The sequence below is a fragment of the Diabrotica undecimpunctata genome, chromosome 2 (genome assembly GCF_040954645.1).
Source record: "Diabrotica undecimpunctata isolate CICGRU chromosome 2, icDiaUnde3, whole genome shotgun sequence".
Taxonomy (NCBI): Eukaryota; Metazoa; Arthropoda; class Insecta; order Coleoptera; family Chrysomelidae; genus Diabrotica; species Diabrotica undecimpunctata.
This window is the reverse complement of record NC_092804.1, coordinates 103,994,823-104,008,782: the sequence shown is the minus strand read 5'-3', so window position 1 is coordinate 104,008,782 and position 13,960 is coordinate 103,994,823. Positions and strand designations below refer to the sequence as shown.

At 31.0% G+C, this 13,960-nt stretch overlaps 1 protein-coding gene across 1 annotated transcript; it reads right to left on the bottom strand.

Moving 5' to 3' along the window:
• Positions 1-1,244: 1,244 nt before the first annotated feature.
• LOC140434761 (probable peptidoglycan muropeptide transporter SLC46) lies at positions 1,245-13,151 on the bottom strand. Its single transcript, XM_072523258.1, has 6 exons — positions 12,923-13,151; positions 11,610-11,867; positions 9,708-9,882; positions 5,616-6,178; positions 4,690-4,921; positions 1,245-1,456 (listed from the first exon to the last, which is right to left on the bottom strand). The coding sequence occupies exons 1-6, from the start codon at positions 13,002-13,004 to the stop codon at positions 1,333-1,335; spliced, it is 1,434 nt and encodes a 477-aa protein (XP_072379359.1). The 5' UTR covers positions 13,005-13,151; the 3' UTR covers positions 1,245-1,332.
• Positions 13,152-13,960: the final 809 nt, after the last annotated feature.

Sequence of the window (13,960 nt, the reverse complement as noted above, 5' to 3'; positions counted from 1 at the left end):
TCCACACACGATATTTTTAGTATCCTTCTATAGATCCACATCTCGAAGGGTTCAATCCGCTTTTCTGTCGCTTGCGTCGGTGTCTAGACTTTAACTCCATATAGTAACACTGGAAGAATGTAGCACCTTAATCTTAGCACATTGGTTATCAAACTGAGATCACTGCAGCACAGCAAGGATCTCAACTTGATAAATGTAGACCGTGCCATTTAAATTCTGTATCTAATCTCTTGAGCGTAATCTCACTGTGAGTTGAGGGTAGTTTCAAGGTAAGTGAATCTGTCGACTCTCTGCATCTCTTCGCTACCTGCCATTAGTGCCCTGGGATCTAAATTTGCACGGCTTACAACCATGAATTTAGTTATCTTAATATTGAGGCCTAATCCGTATGTTACGCTCACAGTTCTCAATCGGTCTAGTAAGGCTTGTAGATCATTTAGGCTAGGTGCTAGTATCACAGTGTTATCGGCGTGGCGAATTTTATTGACGAATTCATAGTTCACTCGGATTCCCATCTCTCGGTTTGTGAGGCTTTAGTAAAAATTTTAGAGTATATATTAAGAAGAGTCTGCGAGAACACACAGCCTTGCCTTACTCCTCACATGATCTTCACTTGGTCGGTCAGCTGGTCTTCGACCTTGACTTGAGCACGTTGGTTTCAGTATAAATTCATGATGATCCGAATGTCCTTCTCATCCAATACTACTCTTTGTAGGGTGGCGACCATCTTCTGGTGCTGACAACGGTCAAATACCTTAGCGTAGTAAATAAAACAAATATAGACATCACAACTGATATCGCCACATCTCTAAAGTAGAACTTGTAATGTGAAAAGTGCTTCACGTGTATTCATGGAATTGTGGAATCCAAATTGCATTTCACCGATATATTCTTTGCATTTCTTGTAAATTCTGTCATGTATGATTTTAAGAGAAATTTTAAGTGCATTACCCATAAGGTACGCATTTTCCGCTTGGAAAATAGTAAAGTAATTATCTAGACGTTCAATCGCTCGTAATAATTATCTTACAAGAATTCGAAAATAATAAGACGATTGGATTTCCTGTGTTCTGCAATTCGGTAAATGTTGTAAAATTTTTGTCATTTAGTTACACCATGCAACGGTGAACCCACAACTTTATAAATAATTTCCAGGTTTTTCCTGTGAAAAAAGTTGTTCATCTAGTAAATAATCATCTCTTAATTTCTACAGAATGTTTATGATTAGCAGGAGACAAAAACAATTATTTAATATAAAAAATATATTGGTAATATAAAAAATTTAGTTTTAAATAAATACTTAATATAAGATGTATTAATAAACTAGCATGTTTATATCAGTTCCTGATCGGTTTTTTCATCACCAGATTCTAAATCCGTTTGTTTTTTTTGAGCCTCGTCTTTAGCGGAAACACTTTCTGGTTCATTCGATCGATTGCTCACAAACATAATGCTCCTACAATAAAAAAGCAATATGTTTAGTATTTAATAATCAGAGTCTATGTAGTATGTTAAATTTGTAAATAAATTAAAATAAAATAAAGGAAAAATTAGATGCAGTCAAAAACATTAAAGTTACAAATAAATAGAAATTTTGTACAAGTGTATATTACACACCCAGCTATTCGCGAGATTAACCAATTTTAAACTAGCGTTAAGGTAATACCCACTGACGCAACAATTATGGACGACCGTTCAAGATGGAAGCAAGTTGTGCATTCAGCCAAAACCCACCCCGGTTGTAGTACTACGAGAAGAAGAAGAAGAAGTTAGGGTAATGAATACAATTTTCTTGTAACCATTAATATATCCAATTTTTAAGAACTGCTAAAAAACCAAACAAGCTGGTATTTATTAAAAACAAAAGAATTTAAATTCACATTGGATATATATATATATATATATATATATATATATATATATATATATATATCTATATATATATATATGTATATATATATATGTATATATATATATAATTAAAATGTAGAATAAATATATCAAAGAACTGTTGTAAGATAATAGAGAAGAAAAATAAAAGAAACATCTAAATAGAAGGACAATATCACATAAAACAAAAACGATATTTAAATATGCTTTAACTTGACAATATTCCAATGGACGTTATAAAACTGATTAAGCAGAGACACTCTTTACAGAATTTATTAAACTGGCTTATACCACATTTATAACCATTCCAAAGAATGCAAACGCCAAACGCTGTAATGAATATCGCAAGATAAAGCAAATGTTAAAACTGTTTCTAAAAATTACATATCACAAACCATGATCATGTTTAACAAAAGTTTGTTCCAAAGGTATGTCTAATGTTAGTTAGTTGCCTGTCTATAAGTCGTCTAGACTGTATTCATGGAGCCGTGTTCTGTGTTGCTCCTTAATCGCATTTACCATAATTTATCTTTATAAAGCCTGATTTGATAAGTTTTGACTTATCAAACAGTGCTACGCCAGTTTCTAAGCGGTTTAGAATGAACCACATCGATCAGTCGCTTGAAATACCATTTTTTTTTAGTTTTTTTTAGTGGGTAACAGGCTTGTGGTTTGTGTACCAAGGCACCAAGGAAGCGCTTTCTAAATTTCAGTCTGTCAGGACAAGGCTTGTGACCAAAGCGAAAGTTTATTTCGTTCTTTCGGTGAATTCGTTGTTTGTTCTAATGGAGTCAGAGTCTGAGAGGCCTAAAGCTTGATAGTTTATATCCAGAGCATTTTTATCATTCAGGCTAAAGTTTACTTTTTTGGCGCGCGCAAATCTCTTTTACCTTACATGTGTATTCCGCCTTTGAGAAACATAGCACCAGCGTTTTTATTATTAGTACTGTGGATTTGGTGTTCCCTTTACTACTTCCAAGTTTCCTTTTCTAAGGAAAATACCTCTAAAAATTTCAAAACCTGGAACAACACAACATAATTTATGCAACTGTTATGCCGCGCTGCTGCAGATATGATAAATATTGCCACGATGACTGCCAACATTCATCACGGATAAACACATAAAGAAGAAGAAGTTTTCTTTAAAGTGTGTTACGTGCATACATTTTTTGTCCAGCTTTTTTTCGGAATGGAACCTATGTATGTTATCGCGTTCTAGTGTGAGTCCCAGTTATGTTGGTTTTGCGATGTGCTCCACCATGGTGTTATTTAAGGTGATGTTAAGTTTTCTTATGACCTTTTGGGGCTTTAAGTGAAAAGCGCAGACCTGAGTTTAAGTTAGGTTTGGTTTAAGCCTTTTTAGGATATTAACCTGAGAGTAAATTCAGGCAGTTTGTACTTTTTGTTCCACCTTTTTAAAGCTTGAGCTATGACGCCCAAGTTGTCTGTGTAGGTGGAGTTTTTAGTCAAAGTTGGCATTGGCTAATCATTTCTGTATAAGCAGAAAAGTCTAGGTGCTAGTACGCTATCTTGGGCCAAAGGACATTTTTTCCTCTCAAGACTCACCTAGAATCGTCTATTATGCAGTAGTGACTCCTCTATTTTGCTTAGTTTTTATCCTGAACAGTAACGTAGATCTGCAGGATTCTGTGGTCACCAGTGTCATACGCGCTGACTAGATCGACGAGCGCTAGGCGTGTTATCTTTTTTTCTACAGATTTCTACAGATTTGTTCTCGATATGTTACATTAAAACCAAAATTTAGCTGGCGAAGGTCCTTCCAATTATTAAACCAGCTTGCTGTTGTATGGTTTTTGAGTCGACTGCGTTTTCTATGTAGTGCAGAATAAGTCTTTTATACTGCTTATATAAATGACAGAGTAGTGACATACGGTAATAACTCTTTGTTGTTTTTGGATCTTTCCCAGGTTTTTGTATAGCTATTACTTCCGCTTTTTATAACAGTAACAGTTATGGTATTTCGAATGTCGTTATAAAGTTATTAAGCAGGCCTAGAATCCAGCTAGTGCCCACTCTAGGCATATATCTCATTTTTGGGTAAGTTTAGTTCTTTGTTGAGTTCTTTCATAATGCAAGGTTTGTAAAAGTACTTTTTTTAGGTTATTATAGAGTAGTTGATACCTGTTCTTCTGGATGTGGTATTAGGTTTTTGCCGTTATGAAATATATGGTAAGCTATCTCGTTGGGAGTAACGAGTAAAAAAACGAAATTGATCGATTTAGAAAAGATATTAATTCAGCATACAAATTAACGGTGAATATATTGAAAGAGTTAAAAAATGTGAATATCTAGGAATATCTGTGAAAGAAAGAAGTGATTATACAATATAAATCACAATAAGAAATAAGAGAATAATAAACGCATTTGTAAACAATAAGGAGTTAAAATGTTTCATATATTATGGTATATTGTGCAATTTAGAGGATTAGATCAAAAACTCTGTTGTAACAAGATTAGGAATTTTATTTATTTCCTTTTATTCTTTTTATTGAAGGAAAACACTCCGAAAAAAGAAATTAGTATTAAAGATCAAAACTCGAAAACTACAATATTTTGTTACGAGAGGTTACAAATATCAACTTCTGTAAAATAAAAATGATTAGAAATAGAAGTATATGAAGAAGAAAAATGCTTTAGCATAAAGTTCAACTAACTATTTTGTGCAGAACCATTGTGCAGATTTTTTTGAACTGCCCGACAAAGTACAACGTTTATGTATATGATATTTAGTAATGTAATAATTCTATCAATATCTCTGTAAATGAGGGGAATACTTACAATACAAGTGTAATAGCTACTACATCCAATCCAATAGATACATAGTTAAATATTCCTGACTTTGTCTTGGTATATATAAAACTATAAGCAAGTCCACCGACCACCTGCAAAAGACTATTAACTACAGTGATTAAAGAGAATATCTTTCCCATTTCCTCTCGGGGTAGAATCTTTGCTATTGAAGTTCGTATCATAGGATTAATGATTCCTCCACATATTCCAATAAAGACAGCTGAAACAATGAAATAAATAAATGTATATTTTTTGCATTAATTTTTAATCAGTCATGTTTAACACTTAGATTAAAACATATCTAACAGTAGTTTCCAAAAACACATGTGGGGTATTATAGAAAAAATATAGTAAAGAATAATTTTATTAAACTTGTAATCTTATGATACTACAAACATTAAAAAAGTTCAAATATATCAAATATTAAATAACGCATATAAAAATAACGCAATAAAAAGCACCTAAAACAAGACATCAATGACAACTTAGAAGTATTTTATTTCAATAGTTTAAATTAGAGATAGATTAAAGTTGTTTTATGAGGGTACTTCACAATATCATTTTAAAATCATCTACTTTCAATTTATGATCTTATTTTCTTTATTTTTTTTTTTATTTTATTTCTATTAAATAAAGGGGGGGATATAATTAAATTATTAGAAAAATGTTTGTATTATCAGGCAAAAAACCAAAATAGTTTGTTTAATTTGTATCTTGAGAACGATTTCCGAAGTGAAAATCAAAACGTGAAAATAAACTTATTTTAAACTAAAATTGTAGTTATTTTCAATAAAAATATTAAATAATGTGATAAAAACCTGCATGTTCTATAAAATATAAGGAGTTACATCGCTTAATTCCAATTTTATTGTAGTTTTTAGAAAGTGATCAGACATTTAAAAGAATATACTTACTTGTGTAAATATGCCAGTTTGCTTTTGCCAATGCATAAACAAGCGAAGAACCAATAGCACTCACAAATCCAAGAATAACTAAAGGCGCTTCTTTTATTTTTAGTTTTTTGTAGAGTATGAACATCAAACTAATTGTACCACACATTCCAACTACGCTAGACCAACTAGTGAATACATTTTTGTCGGTCATAGACCATTCAAATACATTTCGTAGATACATAGTTTTTACATTGCCGTCTCCTGTAGCTACTACATTCAGTAAAAACAAAATAGTAAGCCAAGTTAACAAAATATATCTTTTGTTGTTCGGTCTTTTTGTACCAGCAACTACGAATAATTCTGTTAAGTTTTTACACGTGAATACATTTGAAAATGTTGCTTTATTTTTATTGTCTACCTTTAATGACTCTGGTACCCAAAAGTATGTATAGATAGTAGCTATTATTATTAGACCAGCGCACACACCACCAACTGCAGCATAACTTGTAGCATATAATAAAGGGGTGCTGCTTAAAGTTCCGAAACACATACAAAATACCATTATAACCTCAAACACTGCCATCCTGAAACAAAATAAAGAGTTCTATTATCTTATTTTAAGAAAATATGATACATAAAAGGTTACCAAATCTTACGGCAGAAATATGTACGATAAACTAAAATATGAACATAAAACAAATATCATTCCAAAGTAAGTTGAAATATTTAAACTCTACTGATGAATGCAATATAATACGAAGTATGGAATCATTAGTAGATAAGAGAACAGAACAAAAATAAAAGCAGAAAAAGGAAATATCTTTATTCAGAAGATTCTGAAGAACCCAGCGCATACAAATTGTCTAAAAGTAAAGGGCTTTTCTAAAAAGGGTTTTTATAAAAACTATTTTTTTAAATTATTTGATATGCCAAAACACTACCACCAAGTATAAAGTTTCGAGTTCTTAATACAAAGCTATTTTCATCTCTGCACCCGCCAGCAACCAAAGATTAGATGCTAGGTGGGATGCTGTTACTCTCGAATTCATGGAGAACCAACTTATCTAATATTACGCTAAATAGGTCGACATACAGATACTACTGAAAAAACACGTCAGAAAGTGGTAGCCAGAAACATCTTCGAGATATTTCGTTTAAGATTCATTGCACCCCTGTCTTGTTTCTGATCACTTCATTACGTGACTTATTCTCAGCACTAATCTTTTTATCTCATGCTCCAAATACTTATACTATGCTTCTTGATAATTTTATTTATTTTTAGAAAAGCATTTATCAATAGTGTTGTCACGAACTTGGTTTTTGTAATATTTTTTATTTTTAAACCAGGGTCTTAAGAAGATATTTTAACTCTTTTAACTCTTTTAACATACATTGCACCCCCCGAATAATATCTGAAATTAATACAACATCGTCTGCAAAACACAGATGATTTAACATTTCCTTATTGATGGTGATTCCAGCTGATCTCCATTCTATGTTATTAAGCATATCTTATAGGAGGGCCAGAAATATTTTTTGGAGAGAGTGTGTTACCTTGTTTTACCCCTTCGTCTATGTTAAATTTATTTTTTATTGGTTGTTTGGCGTCTTACCGTTTGGTGTTACGTTCTTGTAAGTATATTAGATAGTTGCTAAATATGTTTGGTGTATATTACATTTGATATAATTGAATTGATTGAATGCTGGAATAAAAGAACTTTGATCAAATAAAAGGCAGATATCGAGCACAGTTTAATAATTAAATCTTGCCCAAGTACTTGAGCTTCCTAGAGCATCTTCAGGGGCATTTCGTCAATTTTGGCCTATCCCCTGAAGATGCTGTAGGAAACGAAAGTACTTGGGAAGATTTAATTATTAAACTGTGCTTGATATCTGCCTTTTATTTGATCAAATATTCCACATTTGGCTAAGGAATCTAAGAGTTTTCTTGATATACGGAGTCGAAGATTTTTTTAAATTGTACAAAGACAAACATAAAAAGTTTCTTTTATAATTAATGCATTTATCCATCAGAAATTTCGTTACTAGGTGATTTAACATTTACTGATCAATGTTAATCCGAGCTGATCTCCATTCTATGTTAACAAACATATAATGCATAAGCGACAAAAGTATTTTTGGAGGGAGTCTATTATCCTGACTCATCTTTTTGACTTAAACAAATCTCACTAATAGTAGGTAACGGACCACAGTACGTAGTCCGATTTTTATAGCCCCTACTTAGACATACAAATTAATACAGTCCAATACAAGTCCAAAAGAATAAAATCCTGCAGCAGATCCCTGGATGTGGCCGTGGACCGCTTACTTGCCAACTACCCATTCGTCAAAAAGATGACTAGTGGCACAAACTTCAATTGCCGCGACGTGGCACCGTGAAAATAAATCAAGTAAAGTGGGGGCTTAAGATAATAAACGCGAATGCGGCGTCATACAGAACGTGGATAATATGTTCTAACAACCCTACTATCCGAGCCTTAACGACCTATGACTTAACAAGTAAGGACATTGGACGTAGCCTAGTACTGGCCAAAAAATTTTAAATTGATGCCACGAAAAATAAAGTAAGTATGAATTTAACCTAGCAGTAATTAAAAAATAAGGCAGGATAAATCTTGCACTAAATGTAAATAGTATGTAAAGCATTAAGTCATACTAATTATTCGTTAGTAGAAAATACTGAAAAATATTTAGACCAAAAACAGGAGCACTTGTGACAAGATCTTGATGGAAAGACGGACAAAAACAGAGTATTTGAAATTATAATTTAAACATGGAGTTCCTACAAATAATATGATATTTTTGTGTACCTAGTTTTAGTACCTATATTATAGTAATAGTTTTATGTACCTAGTATCAGTATTACAAGTAATGGAAAAATAGATAAAGATGCATGCAGTAGAATTAGGATTGGATAGATGAAGTGAAAGGAAACGAGTGGTGCATTGTGTAACGGACAAATGTCAATCAAACCGAATGGAAATTTTATAAAACGGCCACAATATCAGCTATAATATACAAAATTAAATATAATAAAAACAATATAAATAAGAGGGATGAGTGGAGTGACAAAAAAGGATAAAATTAAGAATGAGTATATTAGTGGAAGTCTAGAGGTAGTACCAATTGATATTAAAATGGGAGTGCATACATAGGTTAAAATGGTTTGGTCATGCTCAACATAGAGACGTCAATCACCCAAAACTAAGAATTGTTGATGGGAGATGATAAATGTTGTAGCATTTTCGTGTCACCCTGTATATTATAAAAACCGAAAAAGATTCTTAAACCTCTCTAAGATTCATAATCTAAACACTTTGGAGTCTATTTATAATAAACAAATTGCTCTTCCGTTTGATTTTTAGATAATAACGCAGGAAATAAATAAGAATCTTTCCGCTTATGCTGGAAAGAGCATGATTTTTGGCTAACGAGTTCACTTCTTTGAGGAGCGGCCGTGAAAACGGTTTGTTTTGTTGCAATTTGGTACGTAGCAAAAAGATGAGAAAATCGATGTACTGCGGTACTACAAATAAAGTATAACAGTTAAACCAAGATAAAATAAAGTGATAAGTTTTAGTTTAATTGAAAATTAGTCAGTGAAAACTTGTCCGAATGTTGGACATAAAATCGCTAAATATCTTTTTTATGATTAACTAAAGAAATACACATGTTAACTTTTTCTCTTCACTGGAAACACAGCTAGTGGAAGAGACGCAGTAATATTTAAAAATAATCTAATTTACTTCAAAAGAGAAAATATAGAGACTGAAGCCATTCAGACAGCTAGTATAAATGTTGAAAAAAAAAATATTTTCCACCAAAACGTAATCTAAAAAAGGAAAATTATGTTAATTTACTCAACAAGTTTGGGGAAAAATTTATCATTAGTGCAGACTTTAAGACTAAAAACACTGTATGGGTTCAAATTTAAATAATTAAGAGGGTAGAAATTTACATGCAGCAATAGAAAAAATAAATGGAGAATGACCCTCAAATGGAAAACCCACATATCGGGCCACTAATAAAAGTAAAACACCCGACTTCATTGACTTTTTCATTTCAAGGAAAGTATAACTAGTAGGTACTTACGTTACACCTCGATTTTCTTCTGTAGCCACATCATTCATGAGAGATATTGCTATACTAAAAAATGTGAGTGGCCCGCCACACACCATAGCTGGTATTGCTCCAAGCATCATATAGTATGGATTAAGCTCATCAAATAATAGGATAACCACATATAAAGCAAATCCAATAGAAATACCTAAAACGTTATATTCTTAATTAACGATAAATAATTTTCATTTTTTTAAGATTTAATATGATTATATTTACTGATGAATTATTCGTGTTTTTATCTTATTACCGTGTACTAGACTTAGAACGGTTTAATATTTTCATTGTAGCCTTTAATGTGATCCTCTTGTAGTAAGGTTAGCCTCATTGTGACGTATATGTAGTAGTCATCTACATTTATAACCTATTTTTTTAACAACTGTAATTTTTGTGTGTTTACTAAACTTTATCACTATAAACACATTCCATTTACTTGTTAATCATTTATTTATAAATTTAAAGGATGTTTTAGCTGAACAATCTTTTATTCCTCTCCAAATAGTAAAACTGCTTTTAAACATTTTTTGAACAAATCTTTTTTTTTGCCTTTTTACTATAAAATGACATCAGAGACGAACTTGTTATAGGAGGTTTAGCAGTTTCTTCACTTGTACCATATATTTCGCCATTGTCATTTCAGTGCAAATCGAAGGTTCTTCCCGTTAACTGCTATGTCAAGTGCTGTTAAAGTCGAAAAATCTCCTATCGTCATCAATCTCATACTTTTATTTCAACGGATGTGCATTTTGAGTGAAATAGTCGGCGATATCTAACAATATCTAGCGTTTGGTAATTATAAGCTTAAGTTCAAGTTTGTGGATTCGCCATCATTACCCTCTCAAAATATAAGTTGCTTTTATTCATTCATTTTTATACTAAACAGTTAAAAAGTGTTATTTGTGTGGCTCAAAATATTTACTTAAAATAATGCTTGTTAAATTAATTGTATTTTTTTGTTGTTGTATGTTGGCTGCTTTGTCGGAAAATAAAAGTGTTTGTAATAACAAAAAAATAATTTGTAATGAAGCCTGATCAACTAGCACAAGCTGTTGCTCTGTATACTGATATGCATTTTATTTGATAGGTTACAAACCATTTTATACCGTAAGAGGTTTCCACACTTTGAAATTTAAAAATTTTACCCTGTATTATTCATAAAATATTTATATTATTCATAAAACAGGGTGAAATGATAGAGTGACCATGCTTGATATAGTTAGTTGATATCAGATTATTTAGGACCTTTAAAAAATATAAAATTCATACAAGCAGTTTCATTAAAAACGAAGATTATGGTCCATACTAGACTCACCCTGTAGATTTAAATTTATTTTTAAATAGCGCACATTTATACTTACACATTAACGGGTCTTATTTTTTTTTATAATTTTTTAAAATAAAAACCCAAACATATTCTATAGGTGGTTTTCACACTGTATAATTTTAAAAATTTGCTCTTTACATTACTAACTGTAATATTCTTATTTACCTTAGTTCCGTTTGTTTTTGAATTTTATCAGATTAGTTAAGTTTTTATTTCAATCTGCTTCTTAACGAGTAATTAGGCCTGTATCATCTACAAAGTGTAAAACTTCCAACATAACGAATGTCTTTATGTTTATTTCAGGAAGTTATTGTCCTTTTACCGTTTAATTAGCCACAATTCGGAAGAATATCGGTCATATTACATAACCTTGTAGTACCTCGGCTTTTACTTATATTCTTTTGATGTATTATATATAAGTAGCTTTCTTTTTTTTTGAAGTATTAGATAAAAAGTGGTTTATATGAAACTTGTTAATCGATCTCTATTGCATTATCCATTGTTTGAAGTAAGTAACCGAAATTAAATAATAAACTAAGAACTTTACTCACAAGTAAGAGTGTAGATCATAGCAGGTCTTCTTCCATGCTTGTCTGACCAAGCGCCTATTCCCAGAGAAATAAGAATTGGCAGAGATGAGGGAACCATTTCTGTGATAGTAAGAACATAAGTAGATTGAGACTGTACTTTCTTTTCTAATTCAATTGTTGCATCATCTGTTTCCAGTCCTAATCGGGAACAATTTTCTTTTGGGTAGTGTAGTAGTGTATAGCATGTTTTAAATGACATCAAGTTGGTCACAACTCCAGCTAGAACATAAATAAGACTATTAAGATATATAATATTATTAAAAAACCGTCAATATTGGAAAGATGCGTAGATTGAAGAAAAAAATATATTAAGACTATAATAATGTTATGTACGAATTTAAAAATCAAAGACTTGACTGACCAATAAACGAAATGCTTTAAATTCGAAAAACGTAAATAAAAAAGCATAGAGAACTATTATTTCTTTCAAACGTCCCTCTTAGATTTTTTGTGATTGTCAGGTAAAGATCCTGAATAAGACACAATCATAAAGTAACATTTTAAAATGGTTTTTGTATGACATCGTTAATACAATATAAAATAAAGAAGCCGAAATGTCTAATAAAATGTTTATAAAAAAATTCCTACCTAAAATATTTTTAGAAACTCGCAAAAAATAGAAAATAAGGCATAATCATACAGCGGAAAGAAATTTAAAAGGGTAATGTTGCAGCTGAGGAAAATTTTTGAAAATTATTTATTTGGTTCGCGGAAAAACAAAAGATTATAGTGCTAGATATCTAAAGGTATGATAAGTTTAATTACTGCGAGAAATCTTTTTGACAATAGAATATAAGTGAGAATAGTTATAGATCCATCGAGTTCACTGACGTATTAGGGACATTTTAGTAAGTAAATCGTCTAGAATATAAAAGGAAATCGTTGTATATAATAATACTGGCTAAATTTTAATAAATAAATTACCAGTACTGACTAGAAATATTCGTTTATGTAGCACTTCACTTATTTTTGTTGTTTTTCAAATACGTGAAATAATTACTTGGAAAATAAAAAAAAGAAACTGAAAACTGCAATTTTGGACCAAAATTTTTTTAAAATGTCTCAACATAATATCATGCCTGTTAAGCAAGAAGGGCTAATTTAATGTATTATAAAAAAGGGAAATATATATGCCGTGGCGAGGAGCTACACATAAAAAATAGATAGAACACAATGAATTTGAACGGGAATATTTTCTTATAATACTGTCTATGTAAATAATAGTAAGCTTAATATTATGAAAATAATAATACTAATTATATAGAACTACTTACCATATAACATAAAAGCAAAATACACCAATAGAAGAGGGAATTCTGCTGTGACTTTATAATTTGAAAATATTTTTGGTGCCATAACTATTATTATATTCCGTGTGGCGTATGAAGCAAATAAGAAATTGTATATATATATATAAGTATATATTAGATAGATAACAGTTAGATAATAAGTGATGATTAGATGAGTAACGCGGGTATTATAGGAAGGAATCTACAAATTCCCCATCAATTTATTTTTGTAAAATTTCGTTTTATACAAATTATTCTGCTAATTAAACTACAGGTGTCCTTATCTTATCTTTCAACAGGTGTATACAACGTATTAGGAATGCGTTATCTAATAAAACATATGATATTGTGACCGTAGAAAAATTATTAGACACTAAACTAGACTAAGTGAGACAATATAATCTATTTTGACATACTGGCATATACAGATATGACGAATAGAAGACCAAGTAAAAATCTTTCACAAATCAAGAATTATATTAAGCAGTTCAAAAAGACATCCGAATAAAATGTTCTATCATAAACTGTATAAAATACGAAAAAAAGAGATTAAAGAATTACAGAATAAAACTAGTATTTTAAATGTAGTTAAAAAGGTGGAAGAAATATTTAGAAGAACTAGAACAAACAGTTGAAAGGCAGCTTGAACAAAGGAAATCCGAATAGAAATATTAAATTTCCTTCATAATCAAAGAGTATAGTGTCTTTCGACATTTTTTATCAATATTTAGAACATCAACCCGATGCCGAAAAACCGGCAGTCTGTTTGTGTTAAATAGAAATATTTCGGAAATAAATCGCAATAAACTTAGTATAATTAGTAATAAATCTGATCTTAAAAAAATTCTCAAATCCAGACGTATAGGAATATATAATAAGTGTAGAGAATATATTGAAAAAATTGAGTTTGGGTTTCGAAACTGAGGTGGAAGCTGATCTTGCTGCTTTTAGGTCCTTTCTTACTTCGGAAAGAAATATTCACCTACAAAAATCAAGGGAAATTCACCAAAACGATTTTTTTAA

Coding starts and splice junctions, on each gene's coding strand:
- LOC140434761 (XM_072523258.1), bottom strand. CDS start 13,004: ATGGCACCAAAAATATTTTCAAATTATAAAGTCACAGCAGAATTCCCT. Junction 11,868..12,922: donor TTTTGCTTTTATGTTATATG/GTAAGTAGTTCT, acceptor TTTATGTTCTAG/CTGGAGTTGTGACCAACTTG. Junction 4,922..5,615: donor AAACTGGCATATTTACACAA/GTAAGTATATTC, acceptor TCATTGTTTCAG/CTGTCTTTATTGGAATATGT.